The sequence below is a fragment of the Nilaparvata lugens genome, chromosome 3 (genome assembly GCF_014356525.2).
Source record: "Nilaparvata lugens isolate BPH chromosome 3, ASM1435652v1, whole genome shotgun sequence".
Taxonomy (NCBI): Eukaryota; Metazoa; Arthropoda; class Insecta; order Hemiptera; family Delphacidae; genus Nilaparvata; species Nilaparvata lugens.
The window spans coordinates 74,761,543-74,787,331 of record NC_052506.1 but is presented as its reverse complement, the minus strand read 5'-3'; the positions used below and the strand labels follow the sequence as shown (position 1 = coordinate 74,787,331).

Sequence of the window (25,789 nt, the reverse complement as noted above, 5' to 3'; positions counted from 1 at the left end):
AAGTACGATAAACTCTCCGCTGAGCTGTACAAGTGCACTGCCTAAGCTATTACATCACCTTTATTTACCTATTCGCTTTCAATAATTTGGGAATGTTCTCTGAGCATGCATCAGTACGCACATGCACATGTTAGCACATGCATATATATTCAGTCGGTACCGCCGGCAATGATGGAAGAAATACTGTTCCATAAGAACATTTCTTTGAACACATAAAATTTCGCTCTTGAATCAGCACACCAATTATTCAAAAACTTTCATAATTGGATACAGATAATGAATGTTTGGTGTTCAAAGACAATTGACCTCAACTAGGTATCCTATTATATTACGCGAGCAATTTCTGTATATATGTATATATTTATATGGCTATGTGGTTATGTGGTTATATGGTTATATGGGTATATATTTATGTTCAACGGATCTCGAAAACGGCTCTAACGATTTTCACGAAATTTGGAACATAGTAGGTTTATGATAGAGAAATTAGATTGCACTGGGTCTCATCCCTGGGAAAACTCGCTGAACGACATTATAAGGATAATTATTCATCCTTGGCTGAAACAGCTGAGACTTTCGTCGTCTGTGGATAGTAAAAATTGAGCGAGTGATTCTGTGAAAAATCAAAATATCGCATATGTCAGAACCTTTTAGTGAACCTTCTGTGATGTGGAAATCGCTGGAAAACTAATTATTTAGTGGTTGGCAACTTACTCCCAGCTCTGATCACTGATCAGCGGTTCTCAACTTATATAGCTAATTGTGACTGTCTTCATGACTCTCTCTTTTTATTACTCTGTCAAATTGTGACTCTATACTCCAGAAAACTCGGATTCTGAACTCACTCTCTAATAATATGTGAACACCGATCTATTAAAGTAGTTTCATATGAATTCTAATAATATGTGAACTCCGATCTATCAAAATAGTTTTATATAAATTCAATATATATCGATCGATCCATATTATTTAAATCTATTTAATACATAACTGATTAGGGGACCCCTTGTAAGGATGAAAATAGGTACGAATAAAACAATAATCTACCAATCATGCACAATTGCCTTTTCTAATGTTGAATAAATAATTGCAATGGATGAATGTGAAAAGTAAGATGGTATACCCTAGGGCTTTTCTCTTGGTTGACCTCTGCAATTACCCAATTATGGAATTTTTTCTAGTTGATAGCTAACTCTTAAGCATCAGACAAGTCTCAAAAACGATCTGCATTTTCAAATGAGTTGTGATTAAAGCGCGATCGAATACAGATTATTCTGCTACAGATCAAATAACATCACATTTAATGTTTGTCCTAGAAATACTGATTCAAATTTAAAGCTAAAAGAAAAGACTGACTCAGTACCAGTAGTTTTAGTAGTTGCACTAATTTGAATCGACTTATTCTTGAATTGAATGAAAAATTAGTGACAGTAGACTGATTAAAGCAGTCGATCGAAGTTGGTGCAACCCAGCCAATTTGATAACTGTATGAACAGTTATATTATAATGATAATAATAACAAGGAATAACTGTCATGAAGTATAATACGAAAATTGGAATAAGAAAAATGCTGTAATTATATAAAAATTCTCTAGTCAATTATTGCAATAGAGTAATCGAGTAATGCAATAATTAATTATTGATGATAGTTGTTCAATGAATTCATTGAAACCAGATGAGAATTACCATGATCTACGAATAAACAAAGTTGAGCGTATTCACGTCGTGAATTCTGGGTGAGCTGGAATGTTATTTATTGGTAACAAGATACGAAGAAGTTAGCATGGAGGGGAACTGTGTTTGTCACCTGGAGAAAGGGGCGAAATATATTTTTGGCACTGAATCTAGATGTGTCTGAACAACTGCGATATTATCAATTCGAATGACTCCAAGTTTAATTATAGCACGACTAATTCTTGGCCCAAAGCTACTCTGAAAAAACTATTAACGCGCCCTCAAAACATTATAAAGTTTTTCAGTCTACTATTGCGTGCGTATTTTCAGACTTCGATCGTTTTATTGCAACACTTCTAAAGCAATAATAGCTTGAGCAATTTTGTCACGGACAGATTGAAATTGTGGGATACTCTGAGTTATCCACAACGTTTTCAACTTTTCAGTATTGCTTAAATCCTAAATGTGACAAAAATGATTTTATTATATAGCAAGGAAACCATTTAATTAGAACTAATTTGATCTAATTAGAACATTTATTCACTTGAACATTACAATAATTTAGGAATAACTGACACTTGAGAAAAATTAGATTTCTCAAATAAAATGATCTGAATTAGATTATTGCAAAGAGTTTCCAATGTTATTTTAGCAAATTATCATCGTGATTGCAGCTCTCTTCATTCAAGAGTTCAATTATCGTAAGTGCAATCATGACGTACAAAATATTTCTATCCAGTGTGATTGGAGAAAATTTGCCTGGACTCATTGTCGTAACAGTGGTAAAAACAGTCCAGTGATTCGCCCCCGGAAAGCATTTCAAAATCCATTGTTACATTGAGCGACCTTTGAAACAATGACGAGCGTTTATTGTGTGCTACCGTACGATTTTATTGTTATTATTCTTGAACGACAAAAGAAAATTTCAGCACATAATCATGGTACACAGTACCAGCTACCAGGATCATGTTATTCAGAAAAAAACCTTTCAGTTTCAAAACGCAGCACAGAGTTAATAAATCAATAGAACAGCAATACAATGATAGAGGCAGCGACCCGTGTGATACATCGTAAATGCTGACGAGACGCGCACACGAAATATCAGCGTTCCATGGTGCATACGAACAAACGGGAATTCAATTTGTTTAGCGCGGCTTGGTACGGCATCCATCCAAATTCATACAGATGGTTGCCATCTGTTTAATTAAACAGTTCCAGTTACATTATACGAGACGTGCTCCAAAATTCAAATAATGAACTTGAATCAGCATCAAAATATTATTAACAATGTCCATGAGTATCAATCTGTTAATTATGGTAGCCGATATTCCGGTCACATGACAGGATTTGATGGATTTCAATCTTGTTAAAATTCAATAAGAACCAATTGGAAATATTAGTAAACTGTTATTAGTAAATATTAGCTATTGTGGGAATATTGATATGTGTACCCATTATATTGGTGTCCATGTATTTATATTCATGTGAATTCTCATTTAATATGCTCGATGCTCAATCATTACTGCAAATCACATGGGTTGATTGAATTTAGATTTTCATTTCAAAGCAGATTGTTGAGTTTATTATGATTCATCTAAGTTCTTAAGCAGATTGTTGAGTTTCTTCTAATTCATCTAAATTCCTCACTTCGTTTTCAAACCTTATTGTGTTATGTAACGAATTTTACAATTTTGATAAAATTATATTGACTAGTTAACTGGCAAATCAAAACCTAGAATCTCCCAGTCGGGAATTTTAATAGATTTAATTGAAAATTGAAAACTGGCGGTAGCATTGAAAGACACGATATTGACAAGGTTAGTGCTGACAAATTAGGAGTGGCATTGCTGCTACTTCACTTTCACACTCAGACTCGAGCTTGCATAGGTACTATTTTTCTCTTCTGGTCATTATCATGCCAAAAATTAAACGTTTTTAAGATGTTTCACTCATGAATCGTTAACTAAAAATTCACCATAAGCTTGAATTGAAAAAAGTTGACGATAATATCTCTATAAAATTATTAGAATTTCTAAAATAATTATGATGAGTGAAAACTATAACTTAATGCTTTCCAAGTAAACTTCTGACTTCGAAAAACTGCTAATCGAATGAGAAAATTCCCATTAGATCCATTCAACTTGAATGACAGAAATAAGCAATATCAGCCAGCGACTAAACTAGACTATTCTCTGGTCTTAAGTTCCATCCATGACGTGACGTCATGTACCAATTCCAATCTCTCTTGATTCCAGGCTTCTATAATAATTATAATGTGATTCTGGAATTAATCTTTTGTTTATCTTTATCTTAATTTGTTTTTAACGTAATGAAGCAGCTCATTTGATGTATTGATCATTTTTTATGTAAAAAGAGCACAAAATACATCACATTACTTCTGTAGAAACTGGTGTTGAGAAAACTCAATTCCACAATACCTACCTCTCTCCCTCCCTCCCTCTCACAATACAATGCTAGTTTTCCTGAGAGGAAACTCAATTTCAGAATCACATCCTATCCGATAGATTGGGACAGCCAACAATTTTCGTTCTAGAAATCTTCTCTTCCCTTCCTAATTTTTCAGTTTTCTCTTTTTTCTAGTGTTTTTGATCTGCGGAGGTAGAAAACTTGGGAGAATAAGAACGAGAATAGGAGACAGTATGAATAATATTGTCGAGACAAATAGAACACCTTCCATCAATAACTTACTATAATAATAACTTATTTTAACTTATGGTATTTCAATCCTCACATGGAATCATCTTATCACTGGAAGATACTGTTGTTCAAGTATTTTAAGATTTCAGTCTTATAGAGAAATCCCAAATCATACTTTTTATTGTGTGATTTTGTACTCTAATCATTTCGTTTTGGAATGATAGAATTTGATTTGATTTTTCACCACATTTCTCCACGTAACCCAATAATTGACACAATAAGTTAATGACATGACATTGTAAGAAGAATATCCACTCTCAATATCAATATTCACTCTATTCATGGTAAATAACATGGATGTAATAATCATTTATGTGATGTAAATTCAAATTGTATGTAGTAATGAATATTTAATTGATTGTAGATTGCGGCTGACGTGATTCTCCTTGCGACGGCGAATCTGCTTGGGCTGACCGCTTACTACATCGAGGACAGACAACAGCGCACTGCCTTCCTTGAGACTCGACAATGTCTCGAGATGAAACTAGTCATAGAAGAGCAATCAGCCGAGCAAGTGAGTTCAACATTCACATCTCTATCAAATACATCATAGAAATACTAATGGAAGTGAATACTTTGAAATTAAATTCATTTTGAAAGAAGCAGAAATACTTATATTTAGTCGCTGCCCAGTAGCAGAGTGTTCGAGGATGGAAAACGAAATATATTCTAGGAAAGTTGATGAAGATACAATCCCAGCTACGAATATAATTTTAAGAATCATTCTTTAGATAGGTGAAATACTTAATTCTCCAGCACAGAATTCTACATTCTGACCTTCACAATTCCGTTCAAATCGTGCCAGCTTCGTATACTGTTCCAGCCTCAAATAATTAGAAAGAAAGGAATTTTATATAGTGAGATCCAGAAAGTTAATTTTCAGGGGTGGTCCATGAAAAACGGAGATAATCTGGTGCAGTATGTTGGAAAAATTTCCAACGCAAAGCACGTAGACGGTTGAAACCGCGAAGCTTGCAAAGAACGTGGCCTAATGATAAGGAGGAGACGCCATTTGCATCCTACCCCGACTGCTCTCCAGTATAAACATCACTTTAATGTTATGCCCACATTGCAGCAGATGAGGCTATTAGAATGAGGCCACTGGATGATAAAATTCGCATTTCGAGCTTGGTTACTGCCAAACAGAAAGTCTCATATCAATAGTAGGCTATTGGGAATATTTTGATATTATTGGATCTCTTGGACTCCTTGGTTCTCTATGAATATGAAATTCGCTCATATGAATTCATTTTCTTTCAATGTTCCAATATATTCAAGAGGAACTTAGTTCATTGAATGGAGTTATGAATATTATGAGAGATTTTCACCAGTTGGTAGTCATCACTGAAAAATAACTGTGGGAATTTTTACATTACTAGGATTTTACTAAAATATTTGAAGAGTTCTATATTTGCATCTATATTCCTAGACTCAATCAAACTACTTCAATGATAAGATTGAAATAAGTTTCCAAACTTATTAACTGATTGTATTTTAAAAGGCGAAATATATTATACGGAGCTATCTTCTATGTTATCATTCCGAGAAACTAATTTCTAATAATAGGTTAAGAATCTATTATGGCTATAATATAAATAGCCGCATACTGTCACTGTTCAGAGAGCTGAGTGGTTGGTATCGTGTGCAATTGCGGACATTAATTCGGACATTGAAAATTTAAATGACTACAAAAAACACCCTGATTTTCTAACTGTTGCATTTGTTATTTTGTAGAAGTTCATTTGTTGTCATGTTGATATCAAAGTGTGATTGAGCTGAGATGTGAGCAGACTGTCATGCAGGTCTTGCAAATTCCAACACTCAGACGAGTGTCGTTCATCTTCCTCACACACACACACTCACATTCACTCATACAAAGATGAATGAAAAATTAGAGACATTATAGCGTGTGACGGTGACTTATAGGATGAGAGAGAGAGAATGAGTGACAAAAACTACTAACGGATAACGCTGAGCTGCAACTGACACTTGGCGACGAAAAATGTTCGTAGTTACGAAGCCGCCGCCTTCTGTGGTTCAATCCTGCCAGACAGGTTGATGAGGAGATGTGAAAAGTGAATAACACTGTCACTCATATCAACACTGGCTCTCTTTCAGTCATGCCAAACTGAATTCCGAATTCATAATCAGAATAGTTTGAATTTGGATTCAACTATCAGGCATGAAGCCACATACTTCTAAAAATATTTCCATTTGTTGGCACTTGCTCTTTATAAAATAAAAGTCTCATTAAAGAGTATGCATCAAAATCTGTACTTGTTGAATTTTTATTTCCATGAAAGGAACATGAAGTCTGATAATGGAAACACCATAAATGGTTTTAGAAGAGGAAAAATCTAAGAGAAAACAACATAGCATAGAAACAATTTCAAATGACTATGATTTGCATCGCGGATGTAATGCCCGGTCTGACTATAGACTATAATTGCTCCGACTGCCCACGTTGAATGCTTGTGTAGCAACTTAAAAGAAAGTTGAAAATCCTGAGAAATAATTTTATTTGGAAATGAATTGTCAATCAGTCATGTAAGCTTCAAACATGCGAGATGAGGATTCAATCGTAATTTGGGATTATCTTGATCGAATTATTATGTTTGATTTGAGACTTTCTTATAATGAAGAAATCATGTAATTTACTGGAAAGTGCTGGAAATGTGATATGGTCTTTCAAGCTGTTCCCCCAATTAATTTGCTCCTGACTCATATTGTTTCTAAGAAACACGGAATTCCAATTCTCAATACGTTCAACAATGTCATGGATCGAGTAACCGGGGAAATGATGATTTTCTTAGAATTCCTATACGGCTGTGTAACGCAAGATTGAATACCAGCAACAGCGTTAGGGATTATTTATAGCCTCTTGGAGTAATCGAAGGCTATATAGCCCCTGCGACGAGAAAATCTTTACAGCTTTGAGTAATAATGAAATCTTAAATGTTGAATCAAAAATTTTGAAGCAGAATCACAACATTCAACAAGATGATACAGGAAATATGATTTTCACAAGATGTTACAGAGAATATTATTTCTATTCCTTAACTGCTTCCCCGTTGAAAAAACTGAATCTACCAAATGATACTAAATTAATGAGATTTCTTAGATTATGAGCTCTGTACAATAGCAGTTTATCTCTATGAGATTTCTTAAGTACACTTCTGTTTCTACACTTTCTGTTTAGAAAAATTACTCTTGCCTGTATTTTATCTTTGTAGACTAGCCAATAACAAAGAGGGGCAATCTAGAGTAAACGTTAGTTACATGGTATGAAAATCTTTCTCCAAAACCAAGTATGAAAAATATATATTAAAAAATAAGAAGTTCTTATACTGGGATTTTATATTAAAAAATTAGAAGTTCTTATACTGAGATTTGATTATTATGGTTTGTAATTATGATCTCCATATTAAATATGTGGAGATAAACTGTATTTATCTCCCTTCAAAGTTTTCTACATTTATTTTATGGATCAAGTAGTGAGTAAACTATGTATACTACCTGCATGAGCAAGTTCTCAGACCCTGGAACCAGGTGTGCAAGAGCTTCATTCTCAACTTCGCCTATGGCACTTTAATAGTGTTATAGTTTCACAGAATAAAGCAAATTTATCTGGCTGCCTCCAAACTGAAACAATGATGTTGTGCTCTAGTGAGCGTCGCATTAGCCGCGAGGGGCGAAGTAAATACATGACTGCACACACAGACACATGCATACGGTAGCGAAGTAAAGTTAGCTTAGTGACGAATTTGTCGTTTGTCTAGTGGAGTACCTGGAATGAGCAGATTTGGAGCCGGCGTGTTTGAGCTCACCTTTCGTTCGAGTGTATAATCCCGGCTGTAAACAGAGGGTGAGTGAGTCGCCCAAGGATTCGAAATGGGAGTTGAAGGTTGTGGGGGTGGGGAGGGGAGCAGATCGATGGCCGGGACGCGAGCAGTGGTTTGGGCTGTGTGAGTGTGCAATGTGCACAGTCAGGGCACAGTCAGGGCAAGGGCAGGTTTCCTTCAGAGTCGCGCGCTCCGTTTCAGCTGATAGTGACGGGCGACGTCCGAGATCGATAGGGAAGCAGAGGAGAGGATGTGATGCAGGGCAGGGCGGGTGAAGAGCGCCTGCATGCATGCTGGAGTCTCGAGTACGAGACACGAGACACGAGTCAAGTCGTGCCCTGCTTTATCACGTGACGCCACCGATTCACTAGCTCTTAATAACTAACCCCTTCGAACCCCCCCCCTTCCACCAAGCACCAATCACCCTTTACCTGATGCATGCAAGGTGTCCGAACTTCGTTACTTTGATATGGTACCGACAGTGATCATTGTTCTCCATCATCACAACTATGGCATACATGCAATGCTCGCTCATCACTCACACTTATCCTCTATTCTTTTACCAAGAATATGTTGATACGAGTCTGGAAGATTCTCCTTCACACTTTTCATTTGAGGATGTGGAAGTTTCAAATGAAATAGATGAACAAATACACCCGTAATAGTCTCAGGATTCAAGCAAAAAGTACGGAATACGTAGTATGTAAGTTTGTGAAGAAGTTGGCCATGTATTTGCTGGTACATAAAAAACATTTTGCTCCATGCTCTTAATCAATGGGAGATTGAGTTCATGAAACCAAAATGGAAATGAAAGGAGATGCAAATGAATTGACATGCTACTTGATGATATGAGTATACTTGAAGTAGGATACTATTAGGATAATAACAATGTATAAATAGGATACTGTACCATATTGTATCATGAAGCTAAATGAGCTAATTGCCGAGGATGATCATCCTTCTAGACAATCTCGAGCAATAAATCGAGAATAAGCATTACTGAATGAAAGAAAGTTACTCATAAGATTCAATGACACAAAATGTGGCGAAAAACAATGAATGACAATATATTTTGTTCCAATAAATTGAATATAATTCAACATTTCAAGTTTTATATAGAAACGCAATCAATAAATCAGCTTTGCAATGAATATTTACTCAAACAAAAAATTCATACACCCCAGGGTGATTCGAGAAAAGGAACTTGAACGCTTCCATATAGATATCGTAACATTCATTCATTACCATTAAATAAATGAAAGCAATTATATGAGATATAATATAATTGATAAATGGGAGTAATAATAGTAATAATAATTGTTATTCAAATTGAATTGTTGAATAGAGTTTTTCATCAAAGTATGACGGTATTATCAAAGTATTATCATAAAATTCTATTGAAGTGTTTCAAGTAAATACTTTGTTATGAGTTGAATATGTAAGAAGTGCGATCAGTGAGTGGAAAATCAAGAATGTAAGTGAATTCAGTAGCCAGCTTCTCATTTATCAAATATGGGAGAGTTTTGGAGTAATTGTATTGTAAAATACCGTTTGAAAGCAAGTTGAGGCTTGAACGAAAGAGTAGATAAGAGACGAAACAACGGCTGGGATGGCGGACGGACGGACGATAACAAAAGCGGTCAGTGAGGGGAAAACTGGCGGAAATGGGAAGGTTGTGCATATTTCAGTGGACCACTGTTACAAGCTGTATGGATACAAGCGCCTGGCTGCTTTTCTTCCTCGGAGCAGAGCAGAGCAGACTCTTGTGTAGCCGTATATCACCTAGACTTTCCCAGTTTCCCCGCTTTTCCTCTTTTGTTCTTGCCTTTCGCCAGGCTCCATGCAGTTTTCGATCGTCCATCCTGGCTGGCAAATTCCTCTATAATTGAACGGAGCCCTTCCCATCGACTATCTCTCACAAAACGCGTTTCATCCCTACTTGCTCTTCATCAGTTCGTTCTCAAAGGCTTCCTTTTAAATAAACATTCGACAGACGGCTGGTCGAACGATGCTTTTATGGCCAGAACCGAACAAGCTACCATTTATGGCAATAGAACAGAATTCTTTCGCTCACGCTGTCCAATGAATAGTCGCATAAATGAATAGCGGCTTTTCATCTGATAGCATCCCAATTCAATTTGTTTACGACAAATAAAGCCATACATGTTCAAGTGGGATGATCGTTCTTGTAGCCGATGTATTCAGCATAAATCAGTCATCCTACTAATTTATAGCTATTGAATACTAGTTTCTTCTATCTAGTCAAACAGATAAGTCTTAGTTGATATGGATTTCTATACAAGATTAAATTAGTTTCATAAGTTATGGGATCAAGATTTCATTTTCTCCTAGTACCCCAAGTATTCAAGAAGTAATTCTTCGCTAATTCGAAGGTCAAAAGCCAAAGAAAATCCACTTTAGTTCATTTTGAGCATGAACAATGTCTGCTAAAATTGTTAGTTCCTATTTATAGTAATTGTATTATTGCTGCTAGTAGCTAATAACAATTATTATTGTTATTAGCAATACGCTCTTGCTGTCGTTGCACATTATTCAATCATAGTGTAAGATAGAGTTTTCCATGACCAATTTGAATAATAGAATGACAAGTATATATCTTTTGACCAATGGAATGTCTCATTAGTATGAGATGAGCATTCTCGTAATGTTAGTTTTATGAAGCTTTCAGATTTCAGAGTATCATAATTCCTTTAAAAGTGATCTCTTCGAATTGGGATTGGGGTACTTCCATAAACAGGAGAAAGAATAGTCTCTTCTCTTAGTTGGAAAAACTCTCATATTGCTCTCCAATCTACTTTTACGGAAAATAATCAGAAAAACAGTATATTCTGTAGAGATTTATGTGAAAACATAATTTTTTGTGGAACATTGAATTATGAAGAAAAGCTTTGATGATGAACGGCTGTTTATTTTTGCTGGTAAACAAGATGGCGATGAGGAAAAGAACAAGCCGATGTTTCTGTTTTTAATTTCCGGAGCTACTTAATTGGACTAATCGGGAACAGCCAGGATTGGAGCTTTTGGCAGTGGGCGAAGGGGAGGAGAAGTACTGGTTGGTAGTGGTCGGGGAAGTAAATTACTGTTCGGAATCGAACTTTCATCTTGTTCCACTGAGCTTTTCAGTTGAAATGAAAGAAAGTAAACCTCATCATTCCTCATCCCAGTCCAGAAATATTTAATGTGGGTTGCGTTGTTTCATTTCTCAGAAAAGTACTCATCCACCAAAACTCAGTATTATTAAATTTTTTATGAATTCTTACTTCGTATTATAAAACGATTTTATGAAAAACATTCCACATTTCATTATGAGAATTCAAATGAGTTCTATAGTTATATGAATTCATCGTGAATACGACATTATTCAAATAAATTCTTTAAATTACGATTTGCTTTCAGAATTTTCATAATTGCAATAAATGTAACTGACAGCTTTGTTAGCTCACATAATGATATCCACATAGTGGAGTTATCACATCACATACGGAGAAATCTAGGCGTGTTCTCACAATCTACCTGAACATATAAAGTCAGCCTTTTCCTTACAAAGTGGTTCTATAAAGGAAACGAATAAGACTGGCGAGCTCACTCCTTTCAAAGTTCGTTACACAAAGAGGTTTTCAGTCTTGTGAAGCAGAAGGATGACAAAGGGAAATAGACCAGAAGGATGGATGAACTGTGTCGGGAGGCTGTGAAGTACTTTGGAAAAGGGAAAGAGCAGAAAGAAAGAGTGAGTGTATGTCAACCCTTCTACTCGTGAAGAGTAGCTTGACTAAAGTCCGTAAGCTGACAGAAGAGCAAAGCAGTGGTAAGTGAGAAGCTCACAACATTGTTGCGGCACAGAAGGGAAATAATGTCGAATGAGATACTTTGCCATGCTTTGTAGCTTATTTAACTCGAACTTGAGCTGTTGGTTTACAGCAAACGGAAACGGAGAAAGAGGCATTCCAGCAACTCGCCACTAGTCATAATCACTTCTCTCTCCTACGGCAAGCTTTTTCCAAGATAGCTGAACTATCTCGTTTGTCTACAATGAAGTAAGTTGTGTCAAGAAATTAGTGGCATCTTAACACTTGAGAATCTTCAGTCATTACTCTGATTCAATTCGAATTCGACGATTTTCTCTTGCTTCAGCGTTCTCTAATCTTGAAAAGTATAGTTACAGTTCAAACTTGTAGACAAGTGAATCGAATGTGATTTGAATGGTTTCAACTGCCATGAGGTCCTTGTGTCCTGGTTTAAATATATTAAAGCCAGCAAACTGGAGCAAGTAAGCTCTCGCACTTTATAATGCGTCTTTAATAAATAGAAAAGAAATACACTTAAATTAACTTATATTTCTATGTGAATGAATAAAATATACATTGGATAAAAAAAATTGAGATAATTTCAACAGGTGGGGTAAGATTCCATGCTGTATAGTGTTGAAAACAATGTTTACAGTGTCTCAATACGATTTAATTGGATATTTCTATTAATATTGGCTATTTTATAATGAAGAGTTTGTTGAGCGAAATAGTTCCAATCCCACTCCTTAAAAAGATAATAGAGATTCAAATAGTATAAGGTCTTCAAATAAAAGATTGGAGTACAAAAATGAGCAAACAAATCAATATGATGCTCTTTTATTATTGTGATTCTTATCATAAATCAGCGGGTCTTAGTAGTAATAATGATGAATGTAACATATTTTTTTAGTCTAGGAAGCTTACTGGGGCCTTTAAAGTTTTGAGAAGAGCGTTTGTGAAAATAGTAAAAAATAAATTCTAAAAATCATTTTAGGCTTAGCTTATGACTAATATTTCGCCGAAGATAAGCTTAAAATGACGTTTTTCATATATTTTTGTAGCTTTTTCATCATCATAATTATAGAAACACAAATTGTTTAAATTTGGTACAAATCAGGTTGGCCTAAAATATTTTTGAGTGTTTTTTTTTCTGAATTCTATAAAAACGTATATATTTAGGGCTAATTAATTCTTCATTTGTAAAATAATACCAAAATAACCTTTTGAAAACTTCCTTATTATATAACTATATAATTATAAAATAATACTATGGTATTCATTGCCAAACAATAATACTCATAACATCTTATCCAAGTCTCTACCTGGGACCTGGGATCGACTGAATATTTTTATTCATTCTGATAAAAATAAAGATTTTTGGAACCCTGCGCTACATAATCCAGATCAATCGCTGATTAAAACCAGCCTCTCTTTTGAATGTTTGACGGAAGGAAGCAAACTCAAATGAAAAATGAAGGTGAGCGAAGCGACCATAATTCAGCCGGGGGAGTTCTGGGGACGGAGCCCTCTGGCTAAACGGATAAGGAAAGCGAAGCGAGCCTACCGGCTAGCTCTCCAATAAATACCTTGTCATATTTTTAAATACCGAACGTTGATCATTATCAAATCAAGAAAACATCGGGTGATATTCTGCACTATGTTGCCTAATAGTAGAATTCGAAAGTAGACTTTCTGAATCTGGCATTCACACTTTTTTCCTTATAAGTCCAACATAAACAAAACTGACTCATCTATCTGCTGTGACATTTGCGTAAGGATTCGGAAGTAGTGAGCACACAACACAGGTTCTTTGCAAGATGATCTTCTCAACATCAACATCCATGGCTCTCTGTAACCAAAAAGAATGAATTGAATCTCCTATTCATTTTTCTTCTATTCATAAGACCGTAAAAATAATTTCATTTTCTGAGCTATAATACTTTATGCTGTTTTTTATTTTAAGCTATAAATTCTTTCTAAAGCATATACTACTTTTAGCATGTATTATAGCATATAGACTTTTATAAATGCTATCCAAAGTGAAAATAATTCATTATTTCTTTGACCTCATGAGTATCAAGTGAATCTCAAGTTGAAAAATTGGGTTGTATTGGATTAATTGATGAGTCAAGAATATCAAAAAAGTGAAAAAATGGAATGAGTTTTAACTCATTAACGGTGTTGTTATCCAGAGTGAATAATGAATTACTAGATCGATAATAATATACTATATTCAGAATATAATAATAATTACTATATTCAGAGTAATGCGTATTACAATATCTAGTCCAAAATCAATAAATGAACTGTACTGATCCACTGATCAACTGAATCAACTGATTTAACTCATCAGATTTGATAATTAACTTTAGAACAAATATAACATCTTTCAATTATTAATGAGGATTTCAGTGAAGTAATGTAATACCAGTATCATTCATTATTCGAAGCAAATGCGTATTCCTATTGTTGTAAGCCCTGTGGTTGTATAAATAATAGGAATCTTTTGTCTGGTTTTCCGTTTGTCTTGATATCACCAGCCTTCAGATTCATATCATCACTCCCCGGGCCGTTTACTCTCCTCAGCTTTTGAATGAATGTTCATATTTTTTCTATGTGAACACCATTCTTCTTCATAGCATAGACTTGTAATATATCTCAGCTCTTATTAGTAATAGTCAAAACTCTAGATAGTCTGTAATCTCTAATATCCCACTAACTCTAAATACAGTATTCTAATTCGGTTCAAATATTCTACTTCTTCAATGGTTGGAATTCCTCTGTTGTCAGATCCAGGTCGGAGTGTTTCAAGTGAGATAACAAAAGGCAACTAGCTAAATAGTTTGAATCCTTCGTGTTGGATATTTTATTCGAGTCCAACGTAAGCTCGTCTGGAGCGAGATACTCCAGTTTTTTGGCACATTTCCTGCTTAGTTGATGCCAAATTATAGTTCAAAACTCTACTTTAATGTGAAGTTTTCTCACTCATTCTGGCAGCTTGCTACCCTATCCTTAAACTGAACTCTGAATTTTGGAACTGATATAAGGGGGTCTGCATATTCAAACAACTCATATTCCACTTATTAAAAGAGCAAAGAAGAGTGAATCCTGATGAACTTTCAACCAATCACGTTGGTTCTTCGCAGTCATTCTTCTCATAACTAGCAATCTACTTGATAGAGTAGTTAAATAGATTTTCCACGTACTATTTTTTTTGTATAGCTCGGTTATTTTAACTGAAATGTATTATTATAAAATATATGGAGCTTTTTCATCTCTCCGCAATCATTCTCAATCGTGCTGGATGTCTACAATAGGTACATATAACCCTGAAATTCTGGACACAATAAGCAATTTCATTAGATTTCCAACTTTACTAAGCTCGGGAAAGAAGTCTACAATATCAGTACCGTCTGTACTGATATTGTATACCACTTTCCCGAACTTTCCTTTCCTATAAGGATGATTTCGGTTACAAAAAGACAAGAGCAAGTCAAACAAGAAACAGTGAACAGTCAATGATGGTTTTTCAGAGCACTATTACCACACTTGCAAAGTGTGAACTCGGTTATTTTCAGCCATCAACACTGATTTGCAGCATTATAATGAACTCCATCAAGTTTAACAAATTTATACAGCGATATGATTATAAGCGAGGCTTGATAATATTGATATAATTGAAAATGTCTTCACCCTTACCTAGTTTTGTATATTGTCTGATTTAATAATTGTTGCTCGCACTGGAGTCAATAATGAACAAGAATTAGATTGAAATTCACCTTGTTTAGCATTTTAATTATTTTTCCAAATATACTCACTTATCCTAATTGTCGTCAAGTATGTTTTGATGGCTATGAAGTATCCAAGTGTGAGCACTTTAATATTATAATGTTTGCGTATTGTTGTTTGTGTATAGGAGCGCTTGCTGCTGAGTGTGCTGCCAGAGCATGTTGCTGTCAAGATGAGGCAAGACCTAGGCTCTGCGCTTGACTCGCAATTCAAGAAAATTTACATGAGTCGTCACGAGAATGTCAGGTAAGTAATGCAACTATAGAATCATATCTCTTGTAGGCTATGATATCATGAATTCATTTCTATTTAGAACTAAACTTGAATGTTTCTATTCAAAAAAGCTCAAAATGAAAGATGTATGGTTTAACTTTCTGTGTTAATGTGCGTTACGAGCTGGTTAAAATGATAATTAAAATGATAATATGAAGTGACCTGGCTAGCTCAGGTCTGGTGTCAGAGTTTTCAGGTCGCACTTATCAATTTCAGGGTCTGACCCTAACGACTGTTTTTCTTGGACAGCCGGGACCGATGCCTTTATTTGTTATTTATTTTGTTACGAGTCGGTTAAAATGATAATTGAAATAATAATAATGATAATATCGAGTGATCTGGCTGGCTCAGGTCTGGCGTCATAGTTTTCAGGTCGCACCTGATCAATTTCAGGGTCTCTGACAGGACCTAACGACTGTTTTTTTTTGGGCAGCCGGGACCGATGCCTGGATTTTTTATTTATTTTTTCGATATTAAATAATCTATTTTTATGTGTTACTTTTTACTATTAAGATGTGCAAAAACTGAACAAAATTATTTCTGTATTATAATTACTATATAGTTCATTACTATTTTGATACTAGTTTTACTAATTTAAATTTTCATCACTTCAAACTGATCAAAACGTCCAAGATTCTATATGGAATTCTCTAGCTATTAAACTAGAAATACACAGAAATATCAGCCTATCTGGACCTACCAAATCCTTTATTTTGGCTGAACTAATGTCAGCCCTTTGTTCTCGGAGCCTGGGTCTCGTTTCGTTCTGTGAGCTTCACAAAAATAGAATTACAGTTTGTATTACTCAAAGTAAATTCCACGTCTGTAGAGTGGATTTTCCAGGCTTCCACTAGGGAGCAGACCTGTCAAAGCACTGTTCCATTTTCTTTTGTTATACAATGGTTTCAAGCCACACATGGAGGAATCGGAAAGCATCACACAAGTAGATTCAGACTACTATTGATTTTGAGTCTCCACGTGTTCCAATAATATTCTTTCCTATCTCTCTTTTTCAGTATACTATATGCGGATATTGTTGGATTCACAGCGATATCATCTACTTATTCTGCATCAGAATTAGTGAAGATTTTAAACGAACTTTTCGCAAGGTTCGACAGATTGTCAGAAGTGAGTTCATCAATATCATATTTTTTGTAACAAACTTTCAAACTTTATTCAAATTGTTTCCATATTACACATATATGACAGTTATTACAAATTGAAGCAATCATTATACAATAATACCTTATCGTAACACATGTCGTAAGAATCTATTTAGATTTCCATATATAATTACGTGACTATATAGTATTACATAATAATATTTTATTTGTTTCTTATTCTATTGAGGGAATGTATATTGTAAGTCGTGTATGGAAATACACGATTTATTATGTATATTATTTTTTATGTATATTATCGTCATGTATGTGGAAAGAAAAAAAATATATAATAATGTGAACAATAACTGCTCACAAAGTGCTTCATGAAGCCCTTGTCCGTGAGCAGGAGTTGAGGTTTAATCGGGATATACATTTATACATTGATAGATACAATATCATTTTCAACTATGAATGATTGGGGAAGGAACAACAGGCTTAAAGCCCAAAACTGTTCCTTTCCCAAATTTAGATAGAAATTGTCCAAAAATAGGTTATGTTTAGGCTCAATTTGAAGGCAACTGTTGATTATCAAACAGAATCGTGAAAAATGGAAATATGGTATTCGCCATCTTTTTATTCAGCTGCAAGTTTTTATTTTTGTAATCTTATGAATAGAATCGTTATAATTGGAATGGAAAGGGGAGAGAAATTCTCTACAACATTGTATATAAGAGGAGAAAAAGTCTACACTCACACACACACACACACACACACACACACACACACATTCAATCACTATCATCAAGTAATTTTATTGATTGATTCTAGCATTTCCTCTCTTTAAATATACTCATAATATTATGAAATGTAGTTCAAACTGCGAAAAAATGGGAGGAAGAATCACCAGTATAATTTTTGCATCAATATAATTATTCATGACAAGGGAGGAAAAAATGAAAAATTAAAAATGAGATATAACAGTCGTAAATAAAACAATATTTTCAGATCAAAGCTCAAAGCAAAGGTTAAATTTTAAAGGATACAGAAGAACATTTAAACTAGGTGCTCTATCATGAATTATTTTCAGAAATCATTTGTTCAAGGAGAGATTCCTCTTTTTTTAGTTCTGAGGGTGATTTTCTCATAAGTAGCTTACCAGGCTTCTACATGAGTAATGTGAAGGGTTGTAATAAGATATGTGTGAACTTACAATTGCAGATAAACTCTGAATCACCCTGATGCGATTTTCAAACACATATTATATTCATTTGGTGTAATCGGCTCGAATTGTATATTTGAGTGATAAGATACTAGCACGTCAACCTGACAACTGCTCCCGTCATTTATGTTAAACTTTATTGGGAGTTGGAAAAATGTTATAATCCATCATAAATTTACATCATATAACATACATAATATATTTCTAACTCTCCCTCTTATATGTCTCCCAAATATATCTCCCGTAAATATCTCTCATGTAAGTCTAATAAGTGTCTTTCTTCTATGTATGGTGTTATGCACGATGTTATTTATCAACAATACGGTACATTTCCAACTTGATTTAAATAATTCAAGATATCCAGTTTCTCTGATATGTTGAGGACCCCATGCTATTCTAATTCTTCGATTGCATAAGTTTCCCTGATTAGAATGCATCAAGCTCGCAAATATAATTTTGATTGGTTGATTGTATATAAAAATAGATTCATCACACTATTGTTACAAAGCGCCATAGAGTATAGAATGCTAGTATAGAATGCTATTACATTCTATACTCTCTGTACAAAAGTGTATTGCCCGAGAAAAAAGAAAGGATATTGTATCAGGCTCACTTCCATTAGAAAATAGTTGAATAAAGTCTTCCAGAGTTTGAAGTATGAATTTTTCAATTTGAGATTCTAATTGATGACCATAAGAAATATTATCGACCCCAATATAATTATTTTGAAATTCGGTTGTTGCATTGATTAGATCCCTAATCATCTGACAGAGCCACTGTATTGGTTACGCAATAAGCCAAGAAGAGCACAGTAAAAGCGATAATTCCAGGAATGGATGTTCGAAATCCATGAGTGTCATTTGTATGATTTTATTGAAGGAGCAACCATGAACTGACAGTTACAATCTACAGGTAGAACAATTGGAAAAATTGTTGAATAACAAGTGCTAGTGAACGATGGTAAAATTGAATGGCGTCTACGTTGGAGGGCTGGTTATGACAGTGACAAACAAATTGGAAAACGTATTTTCGAAACAGTCAGCTGCAAGAACAATCACATTTGAAAGGATGTCGGTGCAAACCAAACAACATAAACAACTGTTATACTGCCACAAGTAGTAAATAAAGTTGTACCAGAATAAAATCCCTGGTTTCATTGTTCATTTCAAGTTCAGAAGAAAGCATTCAACACCACAACAATACTTCAATACTTTAATTACTTTATACTTTAATACTTTTTGATACAGCATTACTTCAATACTTTTACATCCTTCAGAAAATTTAATTATCATAATCTACTTTGTTACTAGGAGAAACGTTACGTCATAGTTACCAATTTATTCAGTTTTGAATTCCCAGCTCATTGGAAGTCTGTCTGTTCCTGTAGGAAAGTATACGATTTTATCATTTTCACTCTCTGCTTTTGGAAATTAAAACATCAGGAACTGATGTTTCTTCAAAAGAGCAATCTCGAAGGCAGGCAGCTTTCTTGGGAAGAAGGCAAGTCTATTGCCAAAAGTGATTATTGGATAATATCACCTTCACTGGATACGTTAATTTGAGTTATGAGAAAATGCCCCATAGTAAGAGAATAAATGGCAAAGTGGAAAAATACTACAGAGATTACCCAAAACTGTCTTCATTCTCAATCATGGAGAAACGGTCCCGAATCCTGGAAAACAGTCAAGTCCAAATAAAATGAACATTCCAATTTTATTTATTCCTAAAACTATACTTGAACTTGAAAACTGTGCTTCCATTATAGAGCATTCAGAGTAATTATCCTAAACAAATTCCAGCCGCTTCAAACTAATCTTGCTATTTCAGTTTGGTTTGACTCGTCTGCGGAGGAAGACGATGATATTCCAGCTGCAGGGATCAACTCATATTATGATTGCTAATAATCAGAAACATCTCACTAATGCCATGAGAGATGAAACATTCCATGAATATCAATCACGCACCCCGGCTCGTTTTACACTCCGATAACTCGATACATTTTCCATTTCTCATTAAAGCCATATCAAACTCCATACGTTAATGTATTCGAACTTGATAGGCACCCTATTTACATTATGATATTGGATATACTAGAAGCGATACTTGCTGATCAATACCATTACAGCACAGCAACATTATTATATATCACATGTTATACAAATTCAAAATCCAAAATAGCTTGTCTCTCTCAATATTAGAAAATGAGTTTCATTTGACAGTAGAATCGAGATATTCACGATATTAAAATTAAAATTGCGCATATATAAACATTTCAAAAACCTTGTCCAGTCATATACCCCACAGTACTTAATTAACGACTTGAGTCAATTTTTAGTCGGACATTTGAATGATATTGTAATATCATTCAATTGTAATATCGCACTTAAGTCGCCTACACACTAGCCATAAACAAAATTATGGGGAATTATCAATACCATATATCAGTCAAAATTCCTAATTATAACTTCTGAGATATGTAGTGTTGTTTGAAAATAAATTATTCAGTCTGTAATATAAATGTTTCTATTTATGTATGACTGAATCAGTCCATAATATACATTTTTCTATGAATCACTAAATGAATGAATTTTATAATAAATATAATGAATGATTAAGTCTATAATATACATTCTTCTCTGTATAGTAACTGAATGCAGGAGCTCCTTGATATTTGTGAAATTGGCATTATTGGAAGTACAAATTACAAATCGCAATATCTTCACACTTATTGCAATAGAATAGTCTCTTCTATTGTTCAGTATGCAACTCAGTACTCTCTAAAAGTAGAAGTATTGATTAAGCTTATACATTTTATAATAAAATTGAAGCAATACTTCGAAAAGAAAAAGTGCCAGCATAAACCTTCTTTTATCCTAGAATTTCAAGAAATAGTTATGGTAATTATGATTTTTCAACTACCGGTAACAGTTTCCCCTGTAAAAGAAACAACTTATTAAACTATTTCACATTATTGAAAAAGGATAATAAGGCTATCTGAATTGCAGTTAGATTTGATAGATTCTTATCGATCCCATAAGGAATATGAACTACCGTTTCATCAATTTATCTTGTTTTTATTTTGTAGAGATATCAACAGTTGCGGATCAAGATTCTTGGAGACTGTTACTACTGCATAAGTGGAGCACCGAGAGAAAGACCAGACCATGCCGTACTCAGTGTTCACATGGGGTTGTCAATGGTCAAAGCTATCAAGTAAGACACCTGTCTTTCCAATAGAAATTAATTTGAAAATCTCCGGTGAACATCATTTCAAAGTAACAGTAGGTCTTTTTTGTTCAGAAAGTATATGACCGAGAAATATTTGTAAGAACCGACGATTTCTATGAACATCTGATACCTTGAAATATGGGAGAGGACTGTTTTGCTGAGATGAAAATTTCCATCTCGCCGAAGGGTAAGATTTATTGCAGTTCATTTTTACTGAATATTGGTTCGATTTCAATGTCCTGGTCGGGGAGAATCGGTGTTGATGTCAGTGATGATGGAAACCCAACCTTAGCTCTTATCAAGACAGCCGACCCTGTTATCTTGGGTCTTGCTGATAGCCTGCAACACGAGAAAACAAATTGGCGTCATTTATCTCACAAGCTTCTGACAAATTTCTGACGTCGTCTATCGAGTGATAGCCAAATACTCCAGTCATTGCATTATAAAATATGATCCATTGATATGTATTCATACATGTCCGTCATAAGTCTAATCCTATAACATTTTCCTAATCCGACAGTCTATTCCGATGATCACAAGCTAAAATCTTGATTTGATATCTCCTGTTTTTTTTTTTGAAAAAATAGAACTCTCAAATTGATTCATTCACATACTAGCTGTAGAAGCTGTAATACCTACTGTAATACTAGATAAAGTAGCTGGAAAGTCGCTGTGAAGTAGCTGTTATGCTAACTGACCTAGCCCCTTTCTACAATGTATGATGATCAATGAGGAAATAAAATTCTACTTCAGTTCATGAACACTCCAGCACATTTTGTGTACTTGTCTCTTTATGACCTTATACTTTCATTTTTTTACTTTCCTTGCCCTATTACCATAGGTAAGGAAAGTATTGCTTTCCGAAAAAAATAAGGTACCCCAATTTCTAAATTTCTATACGTTTCAAGGTGCCCTAAGTCCAAAAAAGTGGTTTTTAGGTATTGGTCTGTATGTGTGTGTGTGTGTTGTGTGTGTGTGTGTGTGTGGTGTGTGTGTGTGTGTGTGGTGTGTGTGTGTGTGTGTGGTGTGTGTGTGTGTGTGTTGGTGTGTGTGTGTGTGTGTGTGTGTGTGGTGTGGTGTGTGTGTGTGTGTGGTGTGGTGTGTGTGTGTGTGTGTGTGGTGTGTGTGTGTGTGTGTGGTGTGTGTGTGTGTGTGTGGTGTGTGTGTGTGTGGTGTGTGTGGTGTGTGGTGTGTGTGTGTGTGTGTATGAGTGTATGTGCGTCTGTGTACACGATATCTCATCTCCCAATCAACGGAATGACTTGATTGGAACTTAAGGTCCTTAAACTATAAGGATCCGACACGAACAATTTCGATCAAATGCAATTCAAGATGGCGAAAATGTTGTCAAAAACAGGTTTTTTTGCAATTCTCTCGAAAACGGCTCCAACGATTTTAATCAAATTCATACCTAAAAAAGTCATTGATAAGCTCACTGCCACAAGTCCCATATCTGTAAAAATTTCAAGAGCATCGCCCCATCTATGCAAAGTTTGATTTTAGATCCCCAATTATCAGGCTTCAGATACAATTTAAACAAACAAATTTAAGTGGAAAAGATTCAGCATGAGAATCTCTACAATTTATGTTAAGTAACATTTTCACCTGAAATTGAAAATAAGCTCGAAATGTGAGAAAATGAGATTATTCAATTGCAAACTATTGGCAACTGTTGATTCTATTATATCATTCACTATGAAGAGATAGCAGACTTCGTGTGTCTGCAGCGCTATTGTCTTGTCACCAGCTGTCTCAGATCTTAGAATAGTAGATTTGATATGCGCGGGAACACTAGCGTCAGTTGATCAATTTTCATAACGGCAAGGAAAGTTGTGTGAGTGCGCCACACCAGATTTTTTCCTTAGTAAAGAGTAAATCTGAGATTGTAGGTACCCTTGAGCCTAAGCCCAGAAACTCTATCAGCCTATAAGATTCTTCCTGCTTGACGTCTGAGCTGACGTTATTGTTTATTATTGACTGTAGTTTATATTTATATTATTGTTAAGAGAAGTTAGGTATCAAACTTCAACTTACACAGCACAGCTCACATTTCTTTGTTGATGCTGAACTTGAAACATTTCTAGGCTGTCTGAATACAGAGGTACGTTTTAGATAAGAGTCAGTCTCTGGAACCGATTTAGAAATTTGGAAACAACCAAGAGCTTTGCTCCAAACGTAAAATCTTGATCTACTTTTTCCTCTTGAACCACATAAGAACATTAAAATTTTATTGTTCATCAAATTGTATTACGGATAAAATACGGATCTTTAGATAAGATTCAGTGCTTGGAAACGATTACGGAATTGAGAAAGAACCAAGAGCTTTGCTCTTAACGTGAGAGTTTGATCTACTTTTCCTCATGAACCACTCATGTTGATATGAAAACATTCTAATTATTTTGTTTATCAAATTGTATTGCGGCAGTTGAAATTTGTAATGATTCGTTGTTTGATATTACAGGCTCTTGAAGAAAATTGATATTAACTGTGAAACTGCCCAATTGACACAATAATATTGTGGATTACAGATACGTTCAGCAAACGACGAATTCGCCGGTGGACATGCGGGTGGGGATTCACACGGGGGCTGTCCTGGCTGGGGTGCTCGGACAGAGGCAGTGGCAGTTCGATGTTTACTCCAAGGATGTCGAGCTGGCCAACAAGATGGAGAGCAGTGGCCTGCCAGGGTAATTGCTGACTCATCAATATACTCTGCAAACAAATACACCATTAAGCACACCGTTCAATCTTGATTCGATAATAGACGTGATAATAGACGTGATAATATTCGATAATAGACAACACATATTATGTTGAAGGCTGCATTATTGATGGATACATCCTGTCAAATTAATAACAGTACACCTTATCACTAATATTCTTTGATCGTGTATTTTTATCACTGATTAATAGATAAATATTCATTGAAGAGTTTAAAAAATTCAGCACAATAGTTCGAATTTTCTTGACATTAAACTACTGCTTTGTCTTGTATTCATGATTATATTAGTTTTTTATTCTCACCTAGTGCTATCAGTATACCTAGTGCTACTACTACTCGGTTTTCATAAAATATAAAAAATATAAGATATGGATAGTTTGTTCTCGAAATAAAGTCAGTTGAATCGATGGTTTCAAGTATTATATTGGTGAAGCGGCAGTGAGTGTAGGACTTGCGTTCTGAATTTTGAGGAAATAGAAAGCATAGAAGAATCTTCTATACTCGCTGAATCTGTGAGTAGCGTAAAACACAGATAATGTGAGCTTTCATATTATCGAAAAATTCTTGGTTTTGATAATTCACTTGATTACTAATTTCACTTTATTCATTAATATAATTTAAAAATCTATGAAGGATTTAAAATCATGTGATATCCTTACTGTGAGTTAGAGAAGGAGTGAATTTTTAGGAAAGAGAGACATTCACATATGACAATACAAATAAATATTCAGCCAGAATATCCAGCTAGTTCAACAAGTTATATTCAGCCAGGAATAAAAGTATAAATTTATGTTTTGCAATTATTTTGCTCATTGATTCAGTTTTGTTTGAGCGCGAAATTTCGCAAAGTGGTATGAATTCTAGGACAAAATAAAGCAACAAGTTTTTGATGTGTGTTTCAAATTTACCCGAAACGGTTTACTGCAGTTGACACCCCTTAGTCAAAGTTTCCTAGCAAAAGAAAATTGCTTTTCAGTATAATATTCATTAAGGGCTCTGGGACACGTGTGTTATGATTCATTTCGGAAGCTTTGAATCTATAATTATTAATTTTCGCTACTCGCTTGGCCTGGAAATCGTCCACTCTTCAATGATGAAAGAAGAGATTAAAAGCTGTCGTTATATGATTGATCGTGCGAAGCTTTGAAGCCTCATCAGCATAACAGATTACCAACAGAACCCACCCATCATTATGTGACATCCATATAAACAGGGTGCTCTGTGGAAATTTTAAAAGCTGGAGCCCATCTCGATTCGAGGCTGCGATGAAAGCATAAATAATGACGGCGAATGTAAAATGCTGCTAGAAACGCATATTGATTGAATCGTATCTCCATGCTGTGAACGAATTCTCCAAGCATGTTTCCAACAGGCTGGTTGAATTTCTATTTTGAGTCCAGTACTTGCTACATACC

The 25,789-nt window shown here is 34.8% G+C and overlaps 1 protein-coding gene across 1 annotated transcript in view; it reads left to right on the top strand.

The window, feature by feature from the left end:
• The window catches only part of LOC111048874 (adenylate cyclase type 3), an 85,298-nt gene that overhangs the window by 32,232 nt on the left and 27,277 nt on the right, over positions 1–25,789 (top strand). The window contains exons 2-6 of the mRNA XM_022334854.2: positions 4,757–4,906; positions 15,957–16,075; positions 17,119–17,230; positions 21,510–21,637; positions 24,181–24,339. Coding sequence (XP_022190546.2) covers positions 4,757–4,906; positions 15,957–16,075; positions 17,119–17,230; positions 21,510–21,637; positions 24,181–24,339 — 668 coding nt within the window. The remainder of the gene's footprint in view (positions 1–4,756; positions 4,907–15,956; positions 16,076–17,118; positions 17,231–21,509; positions 21,638–24,180; positions 24,340–25,789) is intronic.